The 26,714-nt window shown below is 52.6% G+C and overlaps 1 protein-coding gene and 1 long non-coding RNA gene across 12 annotated transcripts in view; one reads left to right on the forward strand and one right to left on the reverse strand.

Moving 5' to 3' along the window:
- Adarb1 (adenosine deaminase RNA specific B1) overlaps positions 1-26,714 on the forward strand; it is a 130,936-nt gene extending 104,222 nt beyond the window's left edge. For 8 of the 11 annotated variants that reach the window (XM_070030822.1, XM_070030828.1, XM_070030825.1 and 5 more), the window contains 7 exons: positions 654-768; positions 2,810-2,978; positions 3,839-3,987; positions 4,948-5,116; positions 11,734-11,915; positions 22,182-22,316; positions 23,276-26,714. In XM_070030822.1, coding sequence (XP_069886923.1) covers positions 654-768; positions 2,810-2,978; positions 3,839-3,987; positions 4,948-5,116; positions 11,734-11,915; positions 22,182-22,316; positions 23,276-23,790 — 1,434 coding nt within the window. In that variant the 3' untranslated portion in view covers positions 23,791-26,714. Of the gene's footprint in view, positions 1-653; positions 769-2,809; positions 2,979-3,838; positions 3,988-4,947; positions 5,117-11,733; positions 11,916-12,445; positions 12,539-22,181; positions 22,361-23,275 lie in introns of those variants that run through there. The other 3 variants (XM_070030830.1, XM_070030829.1, XR_011373584.1) reach the window with 2 other exon arrangements.
- LOC138832604 (uncharacterized) lies at positions 5,439-7,138 on the reverse strand. Its single transcript, XR_011373588.1, has 3 exons — positions 7,106-7,138; positions 6,222-6,384; positions 5,439-5,698 (listed from the first exon to the last, which is right to left on the reverse strand). It is a non-coding gene; the product is annotated as an uncharacterized lncRNA (long non-coding RNA).

Consider the following 26,714-nt stretch of genomic DNA (forward strand, 5'->3'; position numbering starts at 1 on the left):
CACGCGTGTGAGTGAGCCCGGCCAGCCTTTGTGGGTGCGGGGACACAGGGACACCCAGCAGCGGCCGGTGTGCCTTTGAGGGCAAGGTTCTGTGCAAACATCTTTTTTCAGTTGCACTTCCAGGCTGCCCTTGGCCACACTGCTGCCCACTGCTGGCCTCAGACCCTTGAGGGGGCCAGGAGAGGAGCCTCTCTGCTGTCTCTAAAAATGCAACCAGGGGAGTCCAGCCTCTGCGTGCGGCAGAGCAGCGTGGGGTGGGAAGCGGAGTGCAGGCCTCTCTGTGCCTCAGTTTCCCCATGTGAGATCGGGCTCTGTGTGTGTGAGGATTGGGGGGGTAGGACTCCCAGCCAGAGCCTTGAAAGAGCCTGAGGCATCTGTTTCCAAAGAATGTTTTGAGAGCAATGTGTGCATGTGTGCATACTGATACATATCATGTATGTACACATACACATGCATGCACACCCATGTGCACACATACACATGCCCACACACGTGCACACTTGCTTGTTGGCTTTACCCTTAATGGTTTTCTGGAGGAGAAGCGGTGTGCATCCCTGTGTAACTCACAGTGCGTGTTGGTGGGAGGTGGGAGGGAGGGCTGGACGCAGCCCGGGAACACACTGACTCTAACCTTGCTCTCTGTGCCTCACCAGGTGTTGGCAGATGCTGTCTCACGCCTGGTTCTGGGTAAGTTTGGTGACCTGACGGAAAACTTCTCCTCGCCTCACGCACGCAGGAAAGTGCTTGCTGGAGTGGTCATGACAACAGGTAAGTGTGTTATGCTCTATCTGCATGCCCGCTCCCATGTTTGACAATTGTGAGATGCTGTCAGTCTGGAGAGGCCCTGTGACACCACCGGGAATTACTTTCTATGCCTGTGCCTGTGTAGGGACAGCATCTCCGTGTGCAGGTAGAGGGGCAGCAGCTGCTGAACACAGGCATAGGAATGCGCCTTTTCCCTGTCGGGGCTGAGGCGTAGCTCAGTGGGAGCTCACTTGCTTTGCAGACAGAAAGCCAGACTTCATTCCCCAGCACCAACAAAGTAATAAAACCTTCTTTGTTAAACTGGGGTTAGAGCTCAGAGCCTCTTCTAGGGCAGGCATCCCACTACTGAGCCACACCTGTAGTCCTGTTTGCCCAGGTTATTTTTAAGATGAGGTCTCACTTCCTGTCTAGGCACATACCTAGCCTGCAGTCTACTGATTCATGCTTCCTGCAGTTGCTGGATGACGGCACATGACAGCTTCCCTCGGTTGAGAGGGAATCTTGCAGACTTTCCTACCTGAGCTGACCTAGAGCCATGGACCTTCCAGACCCAGCCTCTCGTGCAGCTGTCTGACAGGCGCATGCCACCGTGCTCACTATGGGTCTCTTGAACTTCTCTGTCTGGCCTGGCTTTAACCCACAATCCTTCAGTTCTTAGTCTCCCAATTAGCTACAAGATTACAAACTTGAGACACTGCCACCTGACTAAATACTCAGCTTTTTGACCTGAGTCTTGCCTTTGGAGAAAGCATACTGTGTTGTCTTCAATTATGTGATTGGCCTCAATTTGCTCAGGGAACAGCACACTACTGACTTGCTTGCGTTTCAGCTGGAAATCGTCTGCATTCTCAGTTAAGTGTTATTTCTGCCAGATCTGTGTGGCTCCAACAGGACATCTAGATAGACCACAAAGTCTGTGGGGGAAAACACATTTCAGGATAGTAGTCTCCCCATTAGATTATTTAGAAGTTTCCAGCAGTGAAGGAACTGCTGCCCTCCTCCTTTATACCCACGGAGTGGGTACAGCATCATCTCCGTGGTTGCTAAGGCCAAGGATGAAGAGCCGCACGCTTGACCAGTGCCTGGCTCCCGGGGGTGGGGGGGCAGCGTGGGACGGTCTTGGCCTAGCCTGGATAGGAATGTAGGCCGCAGAGCAGAGAGGTGGAGCTGGAGGAAGAAGGCGCACCAGCCAGGGAGACCCCCTCCCCCATTCTCCATGCTAGTAACCTTGTCATCTCCCGTGCAGTGGCTCTGCCGGCTCTGTGCCGGGAGTGTGAGCCTGCTGGGAGGCCACACGCAGGGTTCTTTTGCAAGGCCAGGGATGGAACCCAGGCCTCCCGCCAGCCAGCCTCTGCCGTGAGTCACACCCAGCCTTCACTTACGTCCATGTGTCCTGTCTGGGTCAGTGACCTCGCAAGGCTGGTACCCGAGCAAGCCCTCTCCGGAGGTCACTCCCCCTTAGCTGCCTTCAAGCCATTCTTCCCAACTTTTACAGGGTTTTTGTTTTCGGCAAGGGGGGAAGAGGGGAGTATTTTTGTTTTGAATAACAGGTGTTTGAACTCATAACTTTGTCCTTACTGAGCTGGTCCCGAGCCACGCCCTCAGTCCTCTTTGCCTTAGTTATTTTTCAGGTAAGGCCTTGCATTCTTGCCCAGGGCTGGCCTAGGACTGTGATCCTCCTGCTGCCTGTGCTCTCCCCAGAGCTGGGACATCAGGAGCACACCATCATCTGTGGCTTATTAGCAAAATAGGGTCTTGCTAATTTGTTGCCTGTGCTAGTTTCAAACCACAATCCTAATTTCACTTTACACAAGCAGCTGGGATTACAGAAATGGACCACCTGACCTCTCTGTATTGCTTTGAATCTTCATTTGGGAGGTTCCTTTCAGGACAGTTAGTACCTTTGCATAGTGCTCCCTGCCTAGATGCCAGGGGTGTGTGCTCCAGGGAAAAGGCTGTATTAAGAATGGGAACTCAGGGAGGGGTCTGAATGGTCTCACAGCCCACGTCTCTGTGCGACACCAGCTGCTCTCCTGTCTTTCAGGCACAGACGTCAAAGACGCCAAAGTGATAAGTGTTTCAACAGGGACAAAGTGTATCAACGGTGAATACATGAGTGACCGTGGCCTCGCGCTGAATGACTGCCATGCAGAGATAATCTCCCGGCGGTCCCTGCTCAGATTCCTCTATGCACAACTTGACCTTTACTTAAAGTAAGTTCAGCAGCAAACAAAAAGGAAGCTATTTTGTGTGTATGTGCTGGTCCTGGGGCTTGAACTCAGGGTCTGGTCACTGTCCCTGAGCTTTTTTGCTCAAGGCTAGTGCTCTACCACTTTAGCCACATTCCACTTCCACTTCTGGTTAATTGGAGATAAGTCTCACAGACTTTCCTGCCTGGGATGGTTTCAAACTGCAGTCCTCGGACCCCTTATCCTCCCAAGTAGCAAGGATTACAGGCGTGAGCTACTGGCACCTGAGAAGGAACCTGTTTTTAGTATCTTCTATCAGAAAACAATACAGAGTTTTTTGTTCCTGTATACCCTGAGAAGTTCTCAAAATGCTAGCTGTATTAGTAATACTGAGGCTGAGTCCTGTTCTCCTATGACGTGCATTAGACCCTGCTCTCCTGTGCTGCTGACTGAATCTCATTCTTCCATGATACTCCATCATGAAATAGAGTGGACTAAACTTAAAAATACATGCACATGTATGCCTGAGGTAGGCATTCATATGGAACATAGTCCATGTTTGAGACCCTGTGATTTTTTTTTTCAGTATGGATAAAAACAAGATTTCCTAAATACCCCATAATGGTGGTTCTCATTCTAATCTGGTCAGAACAAATCATGGACCTGACTGCTTTTCTTAGTAAGACCATTTCCTCCCTGTTGTCTTTCTGCTGTGAAATCATGACTGAGGAGTGGTGGCCTACAGTTAGTGACACGTCTGGTAGGGAATGGACCTGAGCTATTGACGCCCATAGACATGTCTAGCAGAGATTCTAGATCAAGCTCAGACGCCAAATGCTAATGATACAGCTTTCAACATCTCTTTTGTACCTTTTCTCATGCAGTAGCAAGGATGATCAGAAAAGGTCCATCTTTCAGAAGTCGGAGCGAGGTGGATTCCGCCTGAAGGACACCGTGCAGTTCCATCTGTACATCAGCACGTCGCCCTGCGGGGACGCCAGAATCTTCTCTCCCCACGAGCCAGTGCTAGAGGGTATGAGGGCAGCCTCCAGCAGTCCATAGGCCTCAGGAAGATCTATCACATGTAGACAGATGCCACATACTGTGGGTGTGGGTGCAATGTGGGGTCTGGGGAGCATGGATTATTTCTTCTCTATGAAGTTTAATTAGTAAATTGTAAATTAAAATGCAGATTTTAATTCTGATTTGGCTAATTTCTGATTAGCCCAGTAATTAGAATGGAGGGGAGATAAGAGATCAAAACGAGAACCCTACTTAACCCACCTCTGGGTCAGACGACTATGGTCCTTCATTTTTCTGGTGAGCTATGGAAGTGGGAGGCTGCTCTCCCAGAAGCCAGTGGAGGCTGGTGCCATGAGACACTGCTGGCCGCACAGGCTTCACCCCGAAGGCCAGGCCAGCCTTGGCGTCACAGCGTTCACAGCCATCTGCTCCCATGCCTGAGCATCATTATGTATTCTGTGTAGGACATTTGATCCCATTGTTTCCCTTGATGATAAAGGCAGTAGACTTACTGTGGACACTTGCTAAATATTTTCAAAATATGAAAAGGGAAATAAAAATCACCCATGTTTATATGACCCCAGAATGACCATACTTCCCATAGATTTATTCCTGCATATGTCTACATGAGGGTTCAAGTACAACGAACACCAACTATCTGTCACTCAGAATTAGTAGATGTTAGCATTTTGTCCTGTTTGCTTCCACTCATCATTGATGACAGAAAAAACTATTTCAGTCAAAATGCTAACTGCCTTCTCCTAAACCCCACGGAGACCACTTTTGTAAATTTGGCTTGTATCACATCCTTTTAAATCAGTTTTATAATTTATAAATTATATTGTATGTGTATTGTACATGACACAAGCGTGTGTATAAGCTGTTTTAAGTTCATAGGGCATCGTTAGATCTGCTGCACAGTAAGTTGATAGCTTACTCCCTGTGGGTCTGAACCTTTTCTTTCTCTTAGAGCCAGCAGACAGACATCCAAATCGTAAAGCAAGGGGACAACTACGGACCAAAATTGAGTCTGGAGAGGGGACAATCCCTGTGCGCTCCAACGCCAGCATCCAGACCTGGGATGGGGTGCTGCAGGGTGAAAGGCTGCTCACCATGTCCTGTAGTGACAAGATAGCTCGGTAAGGCCCGAAGGCCCCTGCTGCACGGGGTGAGTCCTTCCAGCCACCCCGCTGCGTGTGTAACTCCTTCTAGCTACCCTCTGCATGATGTCGCCCCGCTGCATGGTGTGAGTCCTTCAAGCCACCCTGTCGTATGTGAGTCCTTCCAGGCAACTTGTTGCATTTGTGAGTCTTTCCAACTTCCCTTTTCCAGAACTGTTTGGAGTTGGGCACTATTCCCTGCTTGGGTACTTATCCCAAGAGTTCTCTGAAGGTGGCCCCTGCGAGGGCGATGGCACAGGAGGCTCACTGCCTCTTTATAGCCAGCACGTCTTTTCACTCATTCATGGACTTGGGGTTAGGGTGATTGTGCCGAACATGCTACAGACTGTGGTATTTTAAACTATTGGTTCCCAAAGGAAAGCACAGAGAATCTCCTTGTCTGCGGCAGGTGTTTGATTCTTGACTGATACACTTGCAGCTAAAAAGTGTCCTCTTAGCACTGCTTTTGCTGCACCCCATAGTTCTGGTATGTTGAGTTCATCTTCCTGCATCCAAAGTGTTTTATCATTTCCCTTATAGCTTCTTTAATTCATTGGCAATCTAAAAGAAATTTCCCTGTTACTCTCAGCTACTTCAGGTCCAAGACAGACTACTTTATAGAGAAAAGGTTTGAGGGGAGATTGAAAGTCCTACACAGGTAGCAACTCTGCACCCCACACAGAGCACAAGGGTAGCAAGCTCTGATGAGGACACCGTAGATGGCTTCACCTCATGGATAACAATGGCAGGTGCTCCATCAGACAGCAGGCCAGAGCGTAATGCCAGTGTCAGATGCAGGCTTGCATCATAACCCGCTCACAAGAATTAACCAAGGGTCCCCAAAGGCTGTCTTCCATGGTGAGTGCCCTCTGACCTCTAAGCTCCACCACCTATCTCCTTCCACGTCACCTCAGCAAGACCTGGCTTCCCTCCTCTCACTGCATCTCGCCGAGACTGGTTTCCCACACATGGACCCTCACTGTGCAAGCCTCCACCAAACCGCAGCAGGTGGTTTATGGTTTTTACACTAACGTTTATAAGATAGTAGGCCCATGGTTTTCCTAAACCTTGCAGATTCTCTTACCTGGTTTTGGAATCAATGTTATACGAGTCTGGTTGAGTGAGGCTTTCTTCTTATTGCTCTTCCCCAGCCCCTCCTAAGATACAGTGTGCAGAACGCAGAGAAATGACCAGTCCCCAAGTTATGGTGGCTGTTGTTGCCCTCATAGCTGTCAGTGTCATTTTGGCTGAAGATAGATCCAGGAGTTTCCGTTAGAATTTCAGGTCCTTTTCTGGTTACTAATTCCTTAAAATTTGGTCTATGTAGTTAAAATATTGAGCCTTTATACTATTCTAGAACTTGGGGGTTTAAGGCAGCTTTGAACTAGCAAGTTGATGGGTTATGGACGCAGGCAGAGGGTGTGGGAACGCGGTGGAACCACAGTGAATGGCCGTGAGGGTGAGAAGAGAGGAGGGCCAGAGTGTGTCCGGGAGGAAGGATGCTCGAGGTCAGCCCAGCAGTTCCTTCTCCTCCCATTCCAGACCTGGGCTGCCCGGAGGAGAGGCTAAAAGCAAGTGGCAATCTGTGTTGGAAAGTCAGAACTGGTGTACTGACTCATAAGGTCTGTGCCCCTTGTCTTGTACTTAACCCACAGCCTTGGGCACAAACACAGATGAGCAGAGGCAAGGCAGTATCAGAGTGGCTGAGGAAAGCCACGATTCCTACTAGTATAGATGTCCAAAACAATGCCAGTTGGCTAAAGCCCTGTCTCTGTCCAGGGACCCCTGTGGAAGAGGCAAGTGGGCTGGGCAGGGCTGAGCCATTTTCCACACAGAGGGTACCACAGGTGGGGAACAAATTGCTGTGGTAGATGATGGGGGTGGGGGGAGAATGCAGTGTCTATCCATGTGTCCTGCCAACGGGCTGGCAGACTGGCAGTGAAGGCTCTGGGATATGGGGAGGCTTACCTGGGGTTGGGAGTTGTGGGCATGAGGAGAGCCTGGGCTCTGGTCACTGTAGCCTGGGTCTCTGGCTGCAAGGGATTGTGACTCACACACAGCCAGATGAGATCAGGGGGCTTGGTGAGTGCAGAAGACAGGCAGGGGAGGTAGGCAGCAGGAAACAGGGGCTTCTGGTAGCGGTTAGCAGCATAGGGAACCTGGGCGGGGGCTCCCCAAAAGGGCATGCTACACGGTTGTTCATTTTGAGGGGCCTATGTGACTGTCTTTGGTTGATCTGGTTGGGTTGAGAGTTGGAAGCAGGTCTGGGGCCACGCCAGGAAGCTGCAGGCCTGGGTCCAACTGCCCGCCAGTGGGCAGAGGCTGAAGAGGCTATAATTGGGGACCTGGCTGCCCATTGGTGGGCAATCAGGGCCAAGTTAGGCACTGCACTGGGTCCAGGGCACAGAACACATAGCCCTCTGAAGCCTGTTCTCAAAGAAATCACCTGAGGAAAACAAAAGCGAAAAGATCACGCGCAGATGCCCTGAACCCAGGGCAGCAGGCCTGAGGTTGCACCGTGAGCTTGAGCATGCTCCTCACCTCTGGTGACAGCAGAGCAAACCCCCCCCTCGCCCCCCAGCCCAGTCTGGAACGGGGTGGGTGTGGACACTCCGGGGCACCGCAGTCTGTGTGATGGTTTGTTTTGTAGGTGCTTTTGCTGTGTGGAGTCTGTGGTCTGGGGAAGGTGGGCATCTGTTCTCTGCAAGGCTGGGCCTGTTGGCAGAGTTGGCTGTGAAGCCTCCCATTTTCAGCCTAGGGCCTCCAGAGTTCTGGAAGCTCCAGGGATCCTAGGAAAGGAGTACTAAGAATTAATGAGTCCTAACAGATGCCTTTCTGCAGGATCACAGCATTAGTGTGCCCAGGGGAAGCCTCTGCTTGAGAACCCCAAACCCTGGGCTTCTAATCTGCATTAGAAAGGAGCTCTGAGGTCTCCAGAGCCCCTTCAGCTTTGTTTTATAAAGTAGGAAGCTTGCTTTCCTTCCCTTTAAGGAGGATAGAAAGAGTGAGTCTAGGAATTGAGGCATTCTTCCATTCAACACATTAAAAAAGTCTTTTCTGGGGCAGATACACTCTTGTGATGCTGGGACAGCCAGCAAATACAACAGACAGCAGTGATGTTCCTCCTGCAGGCTAGAGGTTGGAGGTTGGAGGTTAGAGGTTAGAGGTACTAGGCGAGGAAGACCCAGGCACATTGGGCGTAAACTTAAGAAGAAGGTGGGACCTGTGGCTGATTCCATGGAGCTCCGGGCTGAAGGAGGGCAGGCGAGGGTCTAGAAAGCCACAGGCTATTGCACACCCAGCATTTGCTCAAGAGCCATTGGGGATAGCGTGCGAGAAGGGCTGACTTGCGTGTTCGCAGTCCTACAGCATGCGGCTGCCTGTTGGAGAGGGGAGGGCTGTGAGGGGAGGGCTGGGCTGTGGGGGAGGGCTGTGAGGGGAGGGCTGTGAGGGGAGGGCTGGGCTGTGAGGGGAGGGCTGTGAGGGAGGGCTGTGAGGGGAGGGCTGGGCTGTGAGGGAGGGCTGGGCTGTGAGGGTAGGGATGGGCTGTGGGGGGAGGGCTGGGAGGGGAGGGCTGGGCTGGGAGGGGAGGGATGGGCTGTGGGGGGAGGGCTGGGAGGGGAGGGCTGGGCTGTGAGGGGAGGGATGGGCTGTGGGGGGAGGGCTGGGAGGGGACGGCTGGGCTGTGAGGGGAGGGCTGGGCTGTGGGGGGAGGGCTGTGGGGGGAGGGCTGGGCTGTGAGGGAGGGCTGGGCTGTGAGGGAGGGCTGGGCTGTGAGGGGAGGGATGGGCTGTGGGGGGAGGGCTGGGAGGGGAGGGCTGGGCTGTGAGGGGAGGGATGGGCTGTGAGGGGAGGGCTGAGAGGGGAGGGGAGGGTGGCATCACGACAGCCAGCCAGACGTCAGGCCTCACATCTCTTCTGAACGTGGATCCCCAGGGATCTGTGCTCATCATCTCTGAGAGGAGGAAGAGAGGTGATGCGACCCCAGCATGCAGCCTGGGCAGCTACAGGCCAGAGACCGGCAGAGCAGAGGGACACTGGTCTGCATGCTGGCCCACCACAGTTTACCACTCAGACCTAGAGGCTCCTAGTGTCCACTGTGGTCCAGACAGTGGGAGGTGCAGATGGGTGTGGGCTGGGCGCACGGTGCCTCCCCTGGGACAGCTGGTGGAGGGCAAGTCCATGTGACCATCACCCCGCTGCACTTACAAGCCTGCTCTCCTTCCTGGGCCAGCCCTCTGTCTCCAGGCTGCCCACTTCCCTGTCCTACTGACGCCAAGTGGCACTTCCCAGCGTGGCACCATGGCCTGTCCCCACCCGTCCCTTTCCCTGAGGCCCATTGCTGGACCCTGACATCACATCCTACAAGGTACCAGGATCAGTCCTCGTCCCTAAACACCTGCACCCAGTAGAAGTCGCACTGCTCGCCCCAGTCTACACAGCCGCCACGGCCGCCATGCTGGCGCTGGCTCCCAGCTCCTGCCGCCAGGCGGCCCTGGGCCCCTCCTGCACCTGCCTCTCCTGTATCTGCAGCTAGATACGCCTTCCTCCTACAGCCTGTTACCCCAAGGAACCTTCCCTAACCTTCTGCCCCTCATCTTCCCTTTTCATAGTACCTTATTCTTTCCCTCAGGTTGATTTGCCTCAGTGAGTGGGTCTTCATTGGTGCTTTATTTTTAAATGATTTATTCTTATTAGCATCTGTCAGTCATACAAGAGGTTTCATCCTGAATGTCCATTTATATATACATCTCTGTCTTTCTCCCTCCTTCCCTCCACCTCTTCCCAAGCTAGTCTCAGCAAGTTTCCTTGTTCTATTTTCAACCATGTACGTAAAGTATTTTGACCGTATGCACCTCCTTTCCCATCTCCGTTCATCCTCCTCCTCCCACTAGTGCCTGCATCCCACACAAAATGTTTCAACTAACTAGTATTTGTTTTCATTAAAGTGTTTTCATAATTTTTCAGAGGGTATTATTATGGTATCTCTTATATGCATGCACCACAGTCAGATTGATCATGTATATATGTATATGATCATGTATGTGTTTATGTGTGTTTACATTTTAGGTTTAACATCTACATGTGAGAGAAAACATGTAACCTTTGTCCTTCTGAACCTGGCTTACTTTTCTTAGTATGATGGCTTCCAGATCCATCCATTTCCCTACAAATGACAACTTACATTCTTCTTTATGGTTGACTAATACTCATGTATGTGTATGCACATACATACTCCACATTGTCTTGATTCACTGGCCAGTTGTAGGGAATATAGGCTGTTTCCAGATCTGGGCTGGGGTGCTGCTATCATATCCTGACTTACATTCCTTTGGGAAAATGCCTGGAAGTAATATTACTGGGTCATGGGCTAGTTCTACTTTTAGCTTTCTTAGGAAACACCATACTGATTCCCAACAGTGTATTAGGGCTTCTCTTTCCCCACATCCTCATCAACATTTTGGGTTTTTTTTGTTTTTGTTTTTGTTTTTTGGGTCCAGTCATGGGCCTGAACTCTGGGCCTGGGCACTTTCCCCTCAGCTCTTCACCTCAAGGCTAGCGCCCTACCACTTGAGCCACAGCGCCACACAGCGCCACTTCCGGCTTTTTTTTTTCCTGCATATGTGGTGCTGAGGAATCGAACCCAGGGCCTCATGCATGCAAGGCAAGCGCTCTACCACTGAGCCACCTTCCCAGCCCCAGCATTTTGTTTTTGTTTTTTGATGGCCATTCAGACTGGACTGAGATGGAATCTCAATTCTAAAGACTAAGTAACCTAGCCGGGCGCTGGTGGCTCCCACCTGTCATCCTAGCTACTCAGGAAGCTGAGGTCTGAGGATCGCAATTCAAAGCCAGCCTGGGCAAGAAAGTCTGTAAGATTCTTCTCGAGAGTTAACCACAAAAATCCAGAAGCGGAGCTGTGGCTCAAGGCTAGTGCTCAGACACAGAACTCCACACCAGCTTAGGAAAAAAAGATAAGTACCCTAGGAGCTAGTGAACGCAGCCATGTGGGTGCTCAGGGCAGTGTGGCCCAGGCTGCGGGGTCCCCTTCTGTGGGGCTGAGCAGTGTGGGCACGTGGCAGGCCATCCTGCAGTGGAGTGGAATGGCTGCTGATAAACGTCGGCTCAGCCGCTCCCGCTTCATGCCTATCTCTGCTGCCCTCCCAGCTGGCAGGCGGGGCAGGGAGGCCACCTGCCCTCGCATCTCCCAGGCAGGCCGGATCCCAGGGGCTCCACATGTAGTACCCCGGCCTGCATCCTGGGAGTGAGTGTGGGCTCCTGTTGGGGCATCATTTTCAGTGGAAGTAATCAAATGAATGCTTTTGTTTTGGGAATTCACTGCAGGTTTTCATAAGAAATACAAGGCCCCTGGTCTCTCTGTATAGCTGGTCTCCAGCCCTTGTGTTGTCATGGGAGTATGTCAGCAGAGTCACTGCACAGCTTAAGATCATGTGTAAACAGTTTTCCTGTTGAACATTTTGACTGCTAGGCCAGCTGGGTCCTCCCTGCCACCTTCTCCACTTTCCCTCTCAGTGTCTGCTTTGGTGCTGCCCCTCAGCCCTGCCTCTCCTGATGCGTGCCCCTTCTCCCCACAGCTGGAACGTGGTGGGCATCCAGGGGTCGCTGCTCAGCATCTTCGTGGAACCCATCTACTTCTCCAGCATCATCCTGGGCAGCCTGTACCACGGGGACCACCTCTCCAGGGCCATGTACCAGCGGATCTCCAACATTGAGGACCTGCCCCCTCTCTACACCCTCAACAAGCCTCTGCTCAGCGGCAAGTACTCCATGCCACCCTCTCCCTCCTCTGTCCCTCCCCCTCTGCCACCTCGCCCTCACACCCAGGGTCACACCATCAGCACCGCCCCCACCACCTAGAGCCAGTCTATGGCCACCAGATTGTGGTAGCGCCACTGAAAGAAAGCACAAGACCCCACCTCCAAGCCTGTGAGGCCCCTGCAGGACTGGAGCCTTTCGCTAGCTGCAAACCTTCCTGGGTGGAGAGATGCAGTGGGCCCAGCACCGTCTCTCCCTCTGCGCTCACACGACTGCCAAACAACAAGACGCGCAGATGCTGTGAAAGTGACGGAGGCACTGGCTCTCCCAGCCTAACTGAGCTAGGCCTTGCAGAACACCGTCCCGACGGGAGGCCCCCCAGGCCTCATCACAGCTGAGTGGCCACCACAAGAGCCGCTGGCATGGCCGCCCCCTCCAGGAGGCAGGGCCAGAGCGGCAACACGGGCTGAGCCTTCCTCGGTGCTGCCCTGCCCTTTATACCCTCTGTTATCCATTTCTTTTCTTTTTTAGAATTTCAGTGGCTAAGAGTAAAGTGAACAGGAGCTTTTGAATTCACGGGTCCTAACTTCTAAGCCCACCCTTATTTAAAGGGACACAGTTAAGGTACTTCTACCGTTTAAAAATGTTGTTTTACTTACTATTTGAAAGCACGAAACTAAAACCATAATCCTAAACTAAAACAGGCTTCTTCTGGTGTGTGTGAGCTTTGCCCTGCTTTAGTGCTTGGCCACTAGCACGTCTTTAACAGGCAGAAAGTAGCGTGGCAGTTCTGTGGGAAGCATGTCTGTCTGGGCAAATGAGTGTGCAGGTGTGGAAAGACAAATTGTCTCAGATCAACTCTAGCCACTCCTTCTCAAAACAAACTGAGTTAGGTCACTGATAGCACTCAATGGGGGTAAATTTGAACATGAAGCAAGTGTTCTTTGGATTAGTGCATGAATCTTTCATGAGCCAGGAAATATTTTTCCTCTGTTCTATGTTATACATTTCAGAGTGGGTGTTGTATTGGCCGTTGCTATAACAGCATACCCAAGTCTGGGTACTTTTCAAAGAAAAGAGGTTTATTTAGCTTGCAGGTTTGCAGGTGGCAAATCCAAGACCAGGTAGGTCTTGTGAGGGACCAGGGTCCTTGTGAGGGATGGAAGAAGGTACGACCTGGGTGGGAATAGGAGCAGGACACCATGGTAGGACAGAAGGCCAGAGCCCAAGACAGGGTTGGGGTACTCCTGAGCACATCTTGTCTACTGCAGGTCCCCAGAGAACCACATGATTCCTTCCCAGGGCTCACAAGCACAGACCTGACACCTCACCACCACAGCACAGACCTAACGCCTCCATCATCTAGCATAGACCTGACGCCGCCATCACCCCAGCACAGACCTGACACCTCCATCATCTAGCATAGACCTGACACCTCCATCAGCCCAGCACAGACCTGACGCCTCCATCACCCAGCACAGACCTGACACCTCACTACCACAGCACAGACCTGACGCCTCCATCACCCCAGCACAGACCTGACGCCTCCATCACCCAGCACAGACCTGACACCTCACTACCACAGCACAGACCTGACGCTCCATCACCCCAGCACAGACCTGATACCTCACTACCACAGCACAGACCTGATGCCTCCATCACCCAGCACAGACCTGACGCCTCCATCACCCAGCACAGACCTGACGCCTCCATCACCCAGCACAGACCTGATACCTCACTACCACAGCACAGACCTGACGCCTCCATCACCCCAGCACAGACCTGGTGCCTCTATCACCCCAGCACAGACCTGACACCTCACTACCACAGCACAGACCTGACACCTCCATCACCCCAGCACAGACCTGACACCTCACTACCACAGCACAGACCTGACACCTCCATCACCCCAGCACAGACCTGACACCTCACTACCACAGCACAGACCTGACGCCTCCATCACCCCAGCACAAACCTGACGCCTCACTACTACCTCCATCACCCCAGCACAGACCTGACTCCTCCATCACCCCAACACAGACCTAACACCTCACTACTACAACACAGACCTGACACCTCCATCACCCCAGCACAGACCTGACGCCTCCATCACCCCAGCACAGACCTGACGCCTCCATCACCCCAGCACAGACCTGACGCCTTACTACCACAGCACAGACCTGACGCCTCCATCACCCCAGCACAGACCTGACATCCTGGTAGGTCCTTCCTCACACCACACTGTGTTCCCAGGATGCCAGCCTTTGGAAGACTCACCCAAACCATGCCTACACTGCCTCTGCTTGGTGAGGGTCTGGCAGGAATCACCTCACCATCCTAGTTGTTCCTGTGTTCATGCTGTGATGAGCTTAACAGTAGACTTTGTTGAAGAATACTAACTCTGTACTTGGGCCTAAATTAACCAAAAGCAAGATCAAAGCCTAACATTCCATCCTGCACTGTGGTATAAAGAGAGCAGTCTGTGTTGTTAGGCTGGTGCCAGTCCTGGCAGTTCTGTCACTGACACCTGCGTGTAGGCCCCAGTTCACACTCCTGGGTCACACATGTCAGGGCGGTCACTTGCCCACATATGCCAAATAAAGAGTCAGGTACTGGCATGGGAGATGGTTCTTTAGTTCATCTTCAGCCATGTCTGGGGATGCAGACATGAGTTTTAGACTCGCAGTCTAACACTAGACTCACAGTCTAGGACAGGCAGGTCTTGGTGTGTCCTGGTGGACAGAGGGAGCAGGTGCTGTACAGCCCATGTCTCAGGCTTGCTCAGATGGGGCCGGATGGCCACAGTCCTGGTTCTGGTTCTCTGGGGTTCCAGGGAAGTTGCTTTCACTGCTACTGGAGTCTGTGCAGTATCTACCTTGGTCCTCGTGTCCAGTGAGGCAAAATGTGAAACCGTGAAAATGATAGGAAAGTTTATTAGGAAAGGAGTGCCAAATAAAGAGACGCGGTGAGAGCGATGAGATTTATGACATGCCATCGTGCATGGAGGTGGGAAAGCGGCCGGCAGAGCTGAGGCCTTGCAGCGGGCAGGAGACGGGACAAGGGGATGAAACCAAAGCCTGCCTGGCAATGAATGCAGGGGCAGCTGCGAGAGAAAGAGGCAGCGGGACATCCGGCAAGCGAGGGGAGCAAACCCCAAAACGAGGAGATGAGGACGGCGCACTATCTTATGAGGAGCATGAAGGAGACCCACCAGTCAGAAAGTTGTCTTCAGAGACCCAGTTTTCCCTGTTAGCCACGTCATCTCTGTAACCCCAAAGACAGGGCAGGATGGCTGGAGATGAACTGAGGCGCTGACCTCCTGTGCCGTGTGTATGCCATGGGTTCTATTTCTCTGCCGTTTTTTTCTCCTAACAAGAAAATATTTACTATGTTCACATCTTGCCTGAATTCTTTTCCTCAACAAAAGAATTTATTTATTTACTTTTGTCTGTCCTGGGACTGACAGCCTCCCTGCTGATAGGGCCCGAGTACTAAGCAAGCTCTGGGGCAGGGTGGTGGTGGCCAAGCTGTCTTTACTGCTTTTTTTTTTTTTTTTTTTTTTTTGCCAGTCCTGAGTCTTGAACTCAGGGCCTGGGTGCTATCCGTAAGCTCCATTTGCTCAAGGCTAATACTCTACCACTTGAGCTACAGTGCCACTTCCAGCTTTTTCTGTGACTAGTTGGAGATGAGAGTGTCACCGACTTTCCCACCCATGCTGGCCTCAAATGTCTATCCTCAGCTCTCAGCCTCTTGAGTAGCTAGGATTACAGGCGTAAGCCACCAGGGCCTGGCCCTTTACTGCTACTTCCCCCCCCCCCCTTCAGTTGTGGGGCCTGAACTCTGGGCCTGGGCACTGTCCCTTAGCTCTTCAGCTCAAGGCTAGCACTTTACCACTTGAGCCACAGCCCCACTTCTGTTTTTTTCCATTTATGTGGTGCTGAGGAATTGAACCCAGGGCTTCATGCATGCAAGGCAAGCGCTCTACCACTGAGCCACCTCCTAGCCCCTTTACTGCTACTTTTAATGCAAATGTTGTCAGTACATGAGAACAAACCAGGCAGTGCTGAGGAACTGTTACCAGAATCCCTGAGAGTAAAATGGGTCTGGGTCCAAATGCTAATGCACACTAAGAGAACAGGATAGACTATACCGAGAAGCAGGGAAATGAGCTTATGTACAGTTTTTGTGGGAACTTGAGAGAGTTTCTGGCTCTGCTTTGATGTGAGCAGTCTTACCATCCACAGAAGAGAGGAAGTGTGCACATGCAGATATTTTCCTCCCGAGGGGAGTCTTTTTCTGGCTCATGGCTCTTGAATGGCCCATTTTCACTCCCAGCATGGCATTTCCTGGAGAACACATCCTGGATTTGGGGGGACTCTGTGAGGGCAGCAGAGACCCAGAGGAGGCAGAGAAGGAGGCTGTCTGGTTCAGCCTGGTGCCCCAGGAGGTCCGGACCAACTGACCGGTCACAGTGAGCATGGAAGTCCTGGAGGGGAGGGTCTCAGAGCTTCCTCTCTGGGGGTCCTGTGGGGCCACCAAGGGCAGGCCATGTGTCATTTGAGTTCCCTCCTGCCCAGGGCTTTACAGTTCAGATTTGCAGAATAAAGGCCACTTCCATCAAGCCTGTAAGCTGTACTTTTCCTAGCCCATTAGTAAGGAACTAGCAATCTCTATAACATGAACCGTATAGTTCCTCTAACCATTTCCTGTCACCCTACTGTGTGAGGGGTGGCTTTAAGTGGAAATAAGAAAAAAAGTCAATGCCAGCTTCTGTGTGTGTGTGTGTGTGTGTGTGTGTGTGTGTGTGTGTGTGTGTGTGTGTGTGTGTGTGTGTGTGTGTGTGTGTGTGTGTGTGTGTGTGTCTGTTATTAGGCCACTTCTCAGTTGCTCTGTATGTTTTGCTTTAAAAGTTCTGATTCAGCACACTTGATGTATAACAACTGGGGGACTTTCATTACCAGCCGAGTTGTTCCTGCTTTTATTGGTTTCTGCATGGTGGCCTGTGATCAACTCATTGCCCTCCTTCTCGCTTTGCAGCCCTGGAAAGATGAGCTGCTCATGGCTGCCAGGCCCAGGACACGTGGAAACTCATTTCTCTGACCATTTAGGGACCTTGTGCCCCAGAAAAAGCATATGGATAGTATCTGAGCCTCAGGCTAGCTATTTCCTTTTTGCTTTATTTACTCCATTTTTGCTAAAAATGACATTTTAATGAGCATAAAACAAAATACAAAAAAAATTGTACTTTTAGCATCTTACATTTTAGTTAATTGACCATTTAGCTTTAATGCAGATGTGGCAGTTCTAGAGTTTAAGTGTCCTTCAACAGTGATCTTTCGATTTTCTCAGAAGTAATGGCTCAGAGGAAGATGGTATAATGCAAGCAATAGTCATTTGTTCCTGAAAGAGCCAATCCTAATACAGCCAAAGATGCCAACCAGTTATCCCTAAGCAGGCATGCCCGACCCTCCGAAGAGAAGCTGTCCTGCACTGTCTGCAGGGGACAGCTCTGCAGCCGGCCTAAGAAGGGGCAGCCCCACAGCCAAAGCGAGGCTCCATCAGGAAACACGGGAGAGTACACTTCCACAAGCAGCCAGGAAACACGGGAGAGGTGCACTTCCACAAGCAGCCAGGAAACACGGGAGAGTACACTTCCACAAGCAGCCAGGAAACACGGGAGAGTACACTTCCACAAGCAGCCAGGAAACACGGGAGAGTACACTTCCACAAGCAGCCAGGGGACACGGGAGAGTATACTTCCACAAGCAGCCAGGGGACACGGGAGAGTACACTTCCACAAGCAGCCAGGGGACACGGGAGAGTACACTTCCACAAGCCGCCAGGGGACACGGGAGAGTACACTTCTACAAGCAGCCAGGGGACACGGGAGAGTACACTTCCACAAGCAGCCAGGGGACACGGGAGAGTACACTTCCACAAGCAGCCAGGGGACACGGGAGAGGTGCCCTTCCACAAGCAGCCAGGGGACACGGGAGAGTACACTTCCACAGCAGCCAGGGGACACGGGAGAGGTGCCCTTCCACAAGCAGCCAGGGGACACGGGAGAGGTGCACTTCCACAAGCAGCCAGGAAACACGGGAGAGGTGCACTTCCACAAGCAGCCAGGGGACACGGGAGAGTACACTTCCACAAGCAGCCAGGAAACACGGGAGAGGTGCACTTCCACGAGCAGCCAGGGGACACGGGAGAGTACACTTCCACGAGCAGCCAGGGGACACGGGAGAGTACACTTCCACAAGCAGCCAGGGGACACGGGAGAGTACACTTCCACAAGCAGCCAGGGGACACGGGAGAGTACACTTCCACAAGCAGCCAGGGGACACAGGAGAGGTGCACTTCCACAAGCAGCCAGGAAACACGGGAGAGTACACTTCCACAAGCAGCCAGGGGACACGGGAGAGGTGCCCTTCCACAAGCAGCCAGGGGACACGGGAGAGTACACTTCCACAAGCAGCCAGGGGACACGGGAGAGTACACTTCCACAAGCAGCCAGGGGACACGGGAGAGTACACTTCCACAAGCAGCCAGGGGACACAGGAGAGGTGCACTTCCACAAGCAGCCAGGAAACACGGGAGAGTACACTTCCACAAGCAGCCAGGGGACACGGGAGAGGTGCCCTTCCACAAGCAGTCCAGGAAACACGGGAGAGTACACTTCCACAAGCAGCCAGGGGACACGGGAGAGGTGCACTTCCACAAGCAGCCAGGAAACACGGGAGAGTACACTTCCACAAGCAGCCAGGAAACACGGGAGAGGTGCACTTCCACAAGCAGCCAGGGGACACGGGAGAGTACACTTCCACAAGCAGCCAGGAAACACGGGAGAGGTGCACTTCCACGAGCAGCCAGGGGACACGGGAGAGTACACTTCCACAAGCAGCCAGGGGACACGGGAGAGTACACTTCCACAAGCAGCCAGGGGACACGGGAGAGGTGCACTTCCACAAGCAGCCAGGGGACACGGGAGAGTACACTTCCACAAGCAGCCAGGGGACACGGGAGAGGTGCACTTCCACAAGCAGCCAGGGGACACGGGAGAGTACACTTCTACAAGCAGCCAGGAAACACGGGAGAGTACACTTCCACAAGCAGCCAGGGGACACAGGAGAGTACACTTCCACAAGCAGCCAGGGGACACGGGAGAGTACACTTCCACAAGCAGCCAGGGGACACGGGAGAGGTGCACTTCCACAAGCAGCCAGGGGACACGGGAGAGGTGCACTTCCACAAGCAGTCCAGAAGCCAGATGGCCTGGTGTGAGCTCCTCAGGCTTTGTCCTCCCTGGTCATCTTCCTTCACGTTCCGGAGAGTCCTCTCTGCAGTTAGAGTGCTCTTTATGCTCAGTGAATACACGTTAGTTCTCTTGGCGGGAACCTTGCCCTTGCCTTTACAACAGTGGTAGCAGCCGGTGGGTAATATGTAGACCTGCAGGTATGCCGAGAGCATCTGTGGGAGATCCCTCCCGTCTAACGTGACCCTTCTCATAAATTCACACGTATGTGCCTGAGCTCCATGTTTTCTAAAAGGCCTAGAGTGTAGCAGGAGAGCCTTTCCCCTTGCCCTTTGTGTTTGTCATTTTGGTGAGTTACTGAAAGATGGCACTTCAGCCCTGAGGTCAAAGTTCATTTCAACAGAAAAAATTATTCTTTTGACCCAGGACCACTTGGTGACACATTCCTCCATTTGCCATGAATTGTTTTTGCAATATTTGTCAGATATTAGTTGACATTGTGTGTGTGTGTGTGTGTGTGTGTGTGTATCTACTTCTGGACTCCAGTGGTTTCCACTAATCTTGCTTGTCTGTTTCAAGGCCAGTGTCACACTGCCATGATTGCCATCATGCTTTTAGGTTTTGAGCTCAGGAAGAGTCAGCCCTCCAACTTCATTCTTTTCCTCTAATGAAGGACCTGGACTACGTTGGTCCTTCTTGTGTTTCCATAACAATTTTATAATTTGCTTTTCAATTTCTACATCAAAGCCTTCTTGGATTTTTGTTTGGTTGGGTTACTGATGAATGTGTAGACCAGTCTGAGGAGAACCAGCATTTTAACAATTTTGGGGGCTGGGAAGGTGGCTCAGTGGTAGAGCGCTTGCCTTGAATGCCTGAGGCCCTGGGTTCGATTCCCCAGCACCACATAAGCAAAAAGAAAAAAACGGAAGTGGTGCTGTGGCTCAAGTGGTAGAGCGCTAGCCTTGAGCTGAAGAGCTGAGGGACAGCGCCCAGGCCTAGAGTTCAGGCCCCACGACCAGACCCAAAAAAAAACAACAAAACAATTTTGGATCTCCCACTTGAAGAATATAGTGTGTGTCTCCACTCACTCTCATAACCTTTTGCTTCTCCTGGCAGCGTTTACATCGTGCATGTCTTTTGTCAGATACAATGATAAATGTTTCATATTCTCAGTGCTACTATAATTGTTCTATTTGTGTTTAGAGTTTCTGTTGTCTGCTGCTGGTCTATGAAAGCATTGGTTCTAGCAGCTTTCTAGGAGATGCTGCTGGGTTTTATGACACATGGCCATGCTGTTTCTGCCTGTGAAGTTTGGCTGCCATTGATTTCCTTTACCCTTTTCTGACTGCATGGATGGGACTTTCCATAGGTGTTCAGAGAACTTCCTTGTTTGGTGTGTGATGGTAGGGGAAAGAATTCAGATGTTCTTTGCTTTTTCATCGATGCCTTGGTGTGCAGTCTAAGAAAGTTTCTATTTCCAGTTTGCTAAGAATGAATAATGAAGAATGGATATTAGATTGTTTTCAGTGCTTTTTGTCTGTTCTGAGATGGTCATTTGGTTAATGTCTTTATTTGTTAATATGGTGACACTGGTGTTTAAAAAAAATACTAAACCAACCTTGCATTCCTGGGAAACCTGTTGATTGTAGGGCTTGAACTCAAGGCCTGGATATTGTCCCTGAGCCTTTTTGTGCTCTTGGCTAGTGCTCTACCACTTAAGCCACAGTGCCATTCCAGTTTTTGAATTGTTAATTGGAGATAAGAGTCTCACAGGAACTTTTCTGCCCAGGTTGGCTTTGAATCATGATCCTCAGATGTCAGCCTCCTGAGCTGTTAGGATTATAGGTGTGAGTCCCTGGTACCCAGCTAGGCTTTCTTTTTAAATTTGTTAGATATTGTTGGATTCATTGTCTTCATAGCTTTTACATCTATAGACTTCTGATTTGTAGGGGGTTTAAAAGGTCTGTAGTTTTGTTTTAATGTCTTCACTGGACATAAAATGTGCTCTGATGCACTTCTTCCTCTCCAGGAAGAGTTCATGTAGGGCTCACAGTAATGCTTCTTTAAGTGTTGGTGAGAATTCACTAGTGAAGCCATTTGGGCTTGAGGTTTTTTAACTACAAATTAAATTTCAGTAATAGGTGTAGGGCTATTTCTGTTCTTTTCTTCTGAGGAGGCTTAGTGATTTATGTGGTTCTAGGAATTTGGCCATCCATCTGACTTGTTAAGTCCGCTGACGTGGGCGTTCACAGCCACTCTGTCATCTTCCTAGGGTCTGTGGCACCCTCCTGACATAACTTCTTCTTATTCCTTAAACTGGGGACCTGCATTTCCTTATCGGTGTAGCTAGAGGGTTATTCTCTAAGAATCAAGCTTTGGGTTCATTGCTTATTTTCTGTTATTTCTCTTATTTTCTGTTTTATAGTTCAATGATTTCTACTCTGAACTTCCCATCTCTGCGTACGTGTTTCCACTGTCCCAGCTTTGTTTCAGGTGTTAGCCGCAGAGCGGGATAAGGCTGTTGTTTTAGGTGTTAGCCGCAGAGCGGGATAAGGCTGTTGTTTCAGGTGTTAGCCGCAGAGCGGGATAAGGCTGTTGTTTCAGGTGTTAGCCGCAGAGCGGGATAAGGCTGTTGTTTCAGGTGTTAGCCGCAGAGCGGGATAAGGCTGTTGTTTCAGGTGTTAGCCGCAGAGCGGGATAAGGCTGTTGTTTCAGGTGTTAGCCGCAGAGCGGGATAAGGCTGTTGTTTCAGGTGTTAGCCGCAGAGCGGGACAAGGCGCACTGGACGGGCGGGCCTGGCTCGCCGTCTCCTGGGCGCGGCGGCGGCAGAGGCCCTGGCTGTGGTGCTGCTGCCACCACAAGCAGTGCGTTCCTCTGCAGGACGGTGTTTTTGCTCAGTGCTCAGTGCTCACCCTGCAACCCCCCTCACTGTGCGCTGTGCCCGCCTGGAACCCCTCCCTCCCTCCCTAGGGCGGACGGGGGCGTGGTGTCACCCCACGGTCCTCTCCGTTCCAGGCATCAGCAATGCCGAGGCTCGGCAGCCGGGGAAGGCGCCTAACTTCAGCGTCAACTGGACCGTGGGTGACTCCGCCATCGAGGTCATCAACGCCACAACTGGGAAGGACGAGCTGGGCCGGCCGTCCCGCCTGTGTAAGCACGCGTTGTACTGTCGCTGGATGCGTGTGCACGGCAAGGTACTGAGCCGCCCCGCCCCCGAGCGGCTTCCCCGGGCCCCTCCCGCCCTCCCCTCCTGGGCTCACCATGCCATCCTGCCACCACCCTGTGTTCCTCCAAACTATTGCTAGCTCAAAAGCACGCTCCTACGCTGGGCACCAGTGGCTCACACCTGCAATCCCAGCTACTCGGGAGACCGAGAGCTGAAGATTGCAGTTCAGAGCCAGCCCAGGGAGGAAAGTCCGTTAAGAGTCTTATCTCCAACTAACCTCCAAGCTTGGCTCAAGTGATAACACGCTAGCCTTGAGCCACAAAAGCTCAGTGGCCAGGCCCTGAGTTCAAGCCTCAGGCCTAGTAAAGACAAACGCAAACACCAAAAAAATACATGGCCCTGGCTGCACAAGTCTAGGACTGCGTCCAAGACAGCATGCGCCCTCTCTGCCGCAGTCAGACCTGCTGCCTTCCTTTCTGGCCCTGTGTGAGGACACTTCTCATTCAGGTTCTGGAAGTCGCAGAGGAGGAAGGGCCGGCCATCTGCCCTAGCACGTGCTCCCAGCTCCCACTCAGCTGCCCTCCATTCCAGCTCACAGACTTTTGCTTTAGCTTTAGCTTTAGCTTTAGCTTTCCCATGACCCCATGTCATTAGTTTTCATCCACTCTGAGTCAAGTCTCTGAGACCAGCACAGAACCCGCCCTGCCCCGGAGGATGGCCCCCGTGTGGCTGACGTCCCATCTTCACATGGAGTGGGGCACCCCAGTGCCTCTGGGTCCTCAGCATGCCCTGCGGTCCCCAGACCCGCCCATAGCGGCACAGGCTGCTGCTTGGGTCAGCGCCTGCCCGGGCGCCATCCCCGCCTCCCCTTAGACGCCGGCGAGGTTGTTCACACTGTGGTCGCTGCAGACACCCACTGATGCGCACTCTGCTTCTCCTGCAGGTCCCCCCATACTTGCTCCGCACCAAGATCCTGAAGCCCACCACCTACCACGAGTCGAAGCTGGCGGCAAAGGAGTACCAGGCTGCCAAAGCGCGCTTGCTTACAGCCTTCATCAAAGCGGGGCTGGGCGCCTGGGTGGAGAAGCCCACGGAACAGGACCAGTTCTCTCTCACGCCCTGAGCAGGGCAGGCGCGGAGTACAGGGCGGGCCCAGGGGACTGCAGCACCGGGCGTGCTCCCCAGAGCCCCAGGGAGCTCACCGCAGAGGGCACACCGCTCGGGGAGGGTGTCGGGGGCCTGGGACCGCCGGGCACCCAGCTTCGTCCCCAGCGCTTCACGCCCAGCCAGGCTGGCATGGGGAATTGTGGGGTGCCAGGCATCTCACATGTGAACCGGGGTAGGTGTGCCATGGGGCGCAAGGGGCCGTGGGATCCACACCGCCCCCGGCTGCCCCCTGCCCCATACTTCCTCCCCTTGAGCTGTCCAGTGACTGCTTTCTATCTCAGTTTACGTTAGAAATTGAGTTCTACTGCGTAGGGCTTCCTTAAGTTTAGGAAAATAGAAATTACTTTGTGTGAAATTCTTGACTAATTTATTCAGAGCTAGGAATGAGTTTATAAAATAAGAAGTAATATGTCAGGTTGCATACTTTAATTGCAAATGCATTTATACGTGGAGGAGGTGGGAGCGTAAAGTAGGAGGTGGAACCGGGAGAGACTGACTCACGTGTGTCCGTGCACAGCCCTCCACCCTGTGAGTCACAGTCAGGCCGCACAGGCCCGTGAGGACTGTCCCCAGCCCGCGCAGTGCGGGCTGTGTGCACAATGACCCGGCCCTACCTATAGCAGTGACTTTATGTCCTGCAGACTCCTAACGCAGGACCTGCCATCTCAGCTGCTTCTAGAAGCTTCTGTGTGCCTAGTTTGGGTTATATCATGGAAATCTTTTCTCAGTTTACTTCTAAACCCAACACTAAACACATGCAGAGACCTGTACTGGCCTTCTGTCCGGGGCTTTTAACAGTGTTCGGCTTCTGTGGACACAGGTGACCGGGCAGGGCTGCTGCACAGAGCTGCCCTCCCTGCACCTTCCTTGGGCTCTGTGGTGGGAGCGAGGCCTTCACAGGACGGAAGGAGAAGTATTGAAGTAGATTCTCATTTTTTGAGCATACCATGGAAGGCATATTTTTAAGTTATTCTTTATAGAGTTGTCAAAGACATTTTTAAAAAGCATTCAGAAGGAAGCTGGTGAGACACTGCGAGCAGGCAGGGCCCAGCGGCAGGGCCCAGCGGCAGGGCCCAGCGGCAGGGCGGAGGCCTCCTGGGGCTCGGACCTGCTGCTCAGCCCCCGCTGGCGTGCGGGGTGGCCGGCAGGGCGGAGGCGGGCGGGCAGCCAGCTCAGGCCGGTGCATGGTGCCTTGTAGCTTCCACTCAGGGTTAGGGAGCGCGGAGGGAAGGCCGGCCGCCTGTGTGCTCCACGCAGCCCGGGGACTGTGGGCAGAGACAGGTGCAGACCCGCCCTGGCCTGTGCTGCCCGGGTGTGGTGCTGAGTGGCACACCGGGTTTGGTGCCCTTCATGGGCTTAGAAAAACCAGGCAGCTGTGGGGCAGATGCGGCCGTCACCGCGGGGCCTGGGTGCCTCGTGAGTCCGGAGCTCTGCCCGGGAGCTGAGGCCACATGGGGATCCCCGGGATGTGTTCAGAACCAACCCCTTCACCTCCTGGCAGGGTCCGAGAGCTGCGTGTCCTGGAGGGAGAGGTCAGGCGGTGGAGCCCTCCCAGGCAGACTCCTGAAGGCTCAGAAATAACCCAGACAAGTCTGCATTGTTACTCTTGTCTCCTTAAAGGGTACTTTTTCTAGTTGAGATTGGGAGGTGGACTTAGTTTTGAAAGAATATGTGGATTTGGGCCATAGAGTCCAGCAAAAATATACCCCATATACATTAAAAACAAGACAAAAACCCCACCCAGTTGTCTGGCTTTACTCTCTGCAGTCAGATGGTAGCTGTAATGAACACAATTGCCTCGCAGCGAGGGGCTGGGGGAGGGGAGGGGCCGTCCTGCTGGGCTGGGAAGGCAGCTGGGCTCAAAGGACTGCTTCCTCAGGCTCAGGAAGGAAGGCGGCTCATCGCACCGACACCCAGGCACAACTGCACCGTGGTGGCATGGGGGGGGGTCAGCGTCCCTGCAGGGAGTCTCAGGTCTCAGGTCGGGTGACGGACAGGTGTGCTTAGCCAGGGCTGTTGCAGTTGGGTCAGAGCCCTGGGCAGGGCTGAAGGCGTTGTGCCCAGAGCCCTGATCCCCTGTCCACGGGTCAGGGGTTCACCTTCCAGCGAGGGACACCAAAGAACTGGCTTCCATTCCCAGTCATCTTTCCCTGCGTGGGGAAGGTCTCGTCATTGCAGTCCGCTTTGTTTTCAGTGTGTGAGCGTCATCTCATAAGGCCTCGCTGTCTCTGGAATTCATTTTGTTCGACATACTCACTCACCTCAGGCTGCGGTTGCTGCTTCCTTTCAAGCTCCCTTCCATCTTGTCAGTTGACGCTGGTGCGCCAGGGCTGCTGCCGCTCCTCACCACGTGCACAGATCTGAGGGTGTGGTGTGAAAAGCCACGTCTGTCCATGCTGTGAGTGGCCCTGGCCACTTCCACACTTCACACCATAGTTTCCAGCTGTGCCCAGTTGTGACTGATCTAGCAAGAGACATGTGATGAGTTTGCCTCCCCTTCCCCCCCCACCCCCGCTCAAGTTCTGTGAAATTCTGGAACTTCTTTTGCACCAATCCCAAACTCTACACGTGGAAAGGGCAGAAGGCCCGTAAACGTTTAGGGTGTGCAGCTGTGTGAGTCCTTGTCTCGTGCCGTTGTGTGGTGGCTGCTCTGCTCCGGCTGTCCACACTGGGTCCGGGGCTCACATGGTGCCCGGGAGAGGAAACAGGGGCCGGGTGGATAGAGATGGATGGGTCTGACCCAGTCCAGCCAGCATGTCCAGTTGCTCACCTCCAGAAGATCCTGTTCTTGCAGCTGTACTTCCTGCTTGCTGTCCGGGGGTACGACCCCAGGAACACTTGCTGTGGCCACAGCGTGGGCTTATGGTGTGCTAGGGACCCAGGGGCCGTTCTGAATGGAAACAAACGTTTAGAAGCACAGTCTGTAGAAGGTCCGTGGCGTAAACCTCTAAAGCTGTTTGCTGCTCTAGGCTTTGGGTTACCTGCTTTTAATTTGATTTTAGAATTTGGATACTTTATATGAATGTTATTCAGCCAAGAAACTTGTTGCTAAGATACAATCTTCAGTGTTCTCTGTATGTATATTTATGTATATACCACACGTTAACCTGCATGAGCTTCCTCTCACTGAGGCCAGCCAGAACTGAGCATGAGACGCTGTCACATATAGACAAAGATTCAAGATGTCCTCAAATAAAGAATAAGATATTTCACTA

This window comes from Dipodomys merriami, unplaced genomic scaffold, assembly GCF_024711535.1.
Source record: "Dipodomys merriami isolate MVZ:Mamm:240054 unplaced genomic scaffold, mDipMer1.0.p SCAF_2, whole genome shotgun sequence".
NCBI classification, from domain to species: domain Eukaryota; kingdom Metazoa; phylum Chordata; class Mammalia; order Rodentia; family Heteromyidae; genus Dipodomys; species Dipodomys merriami.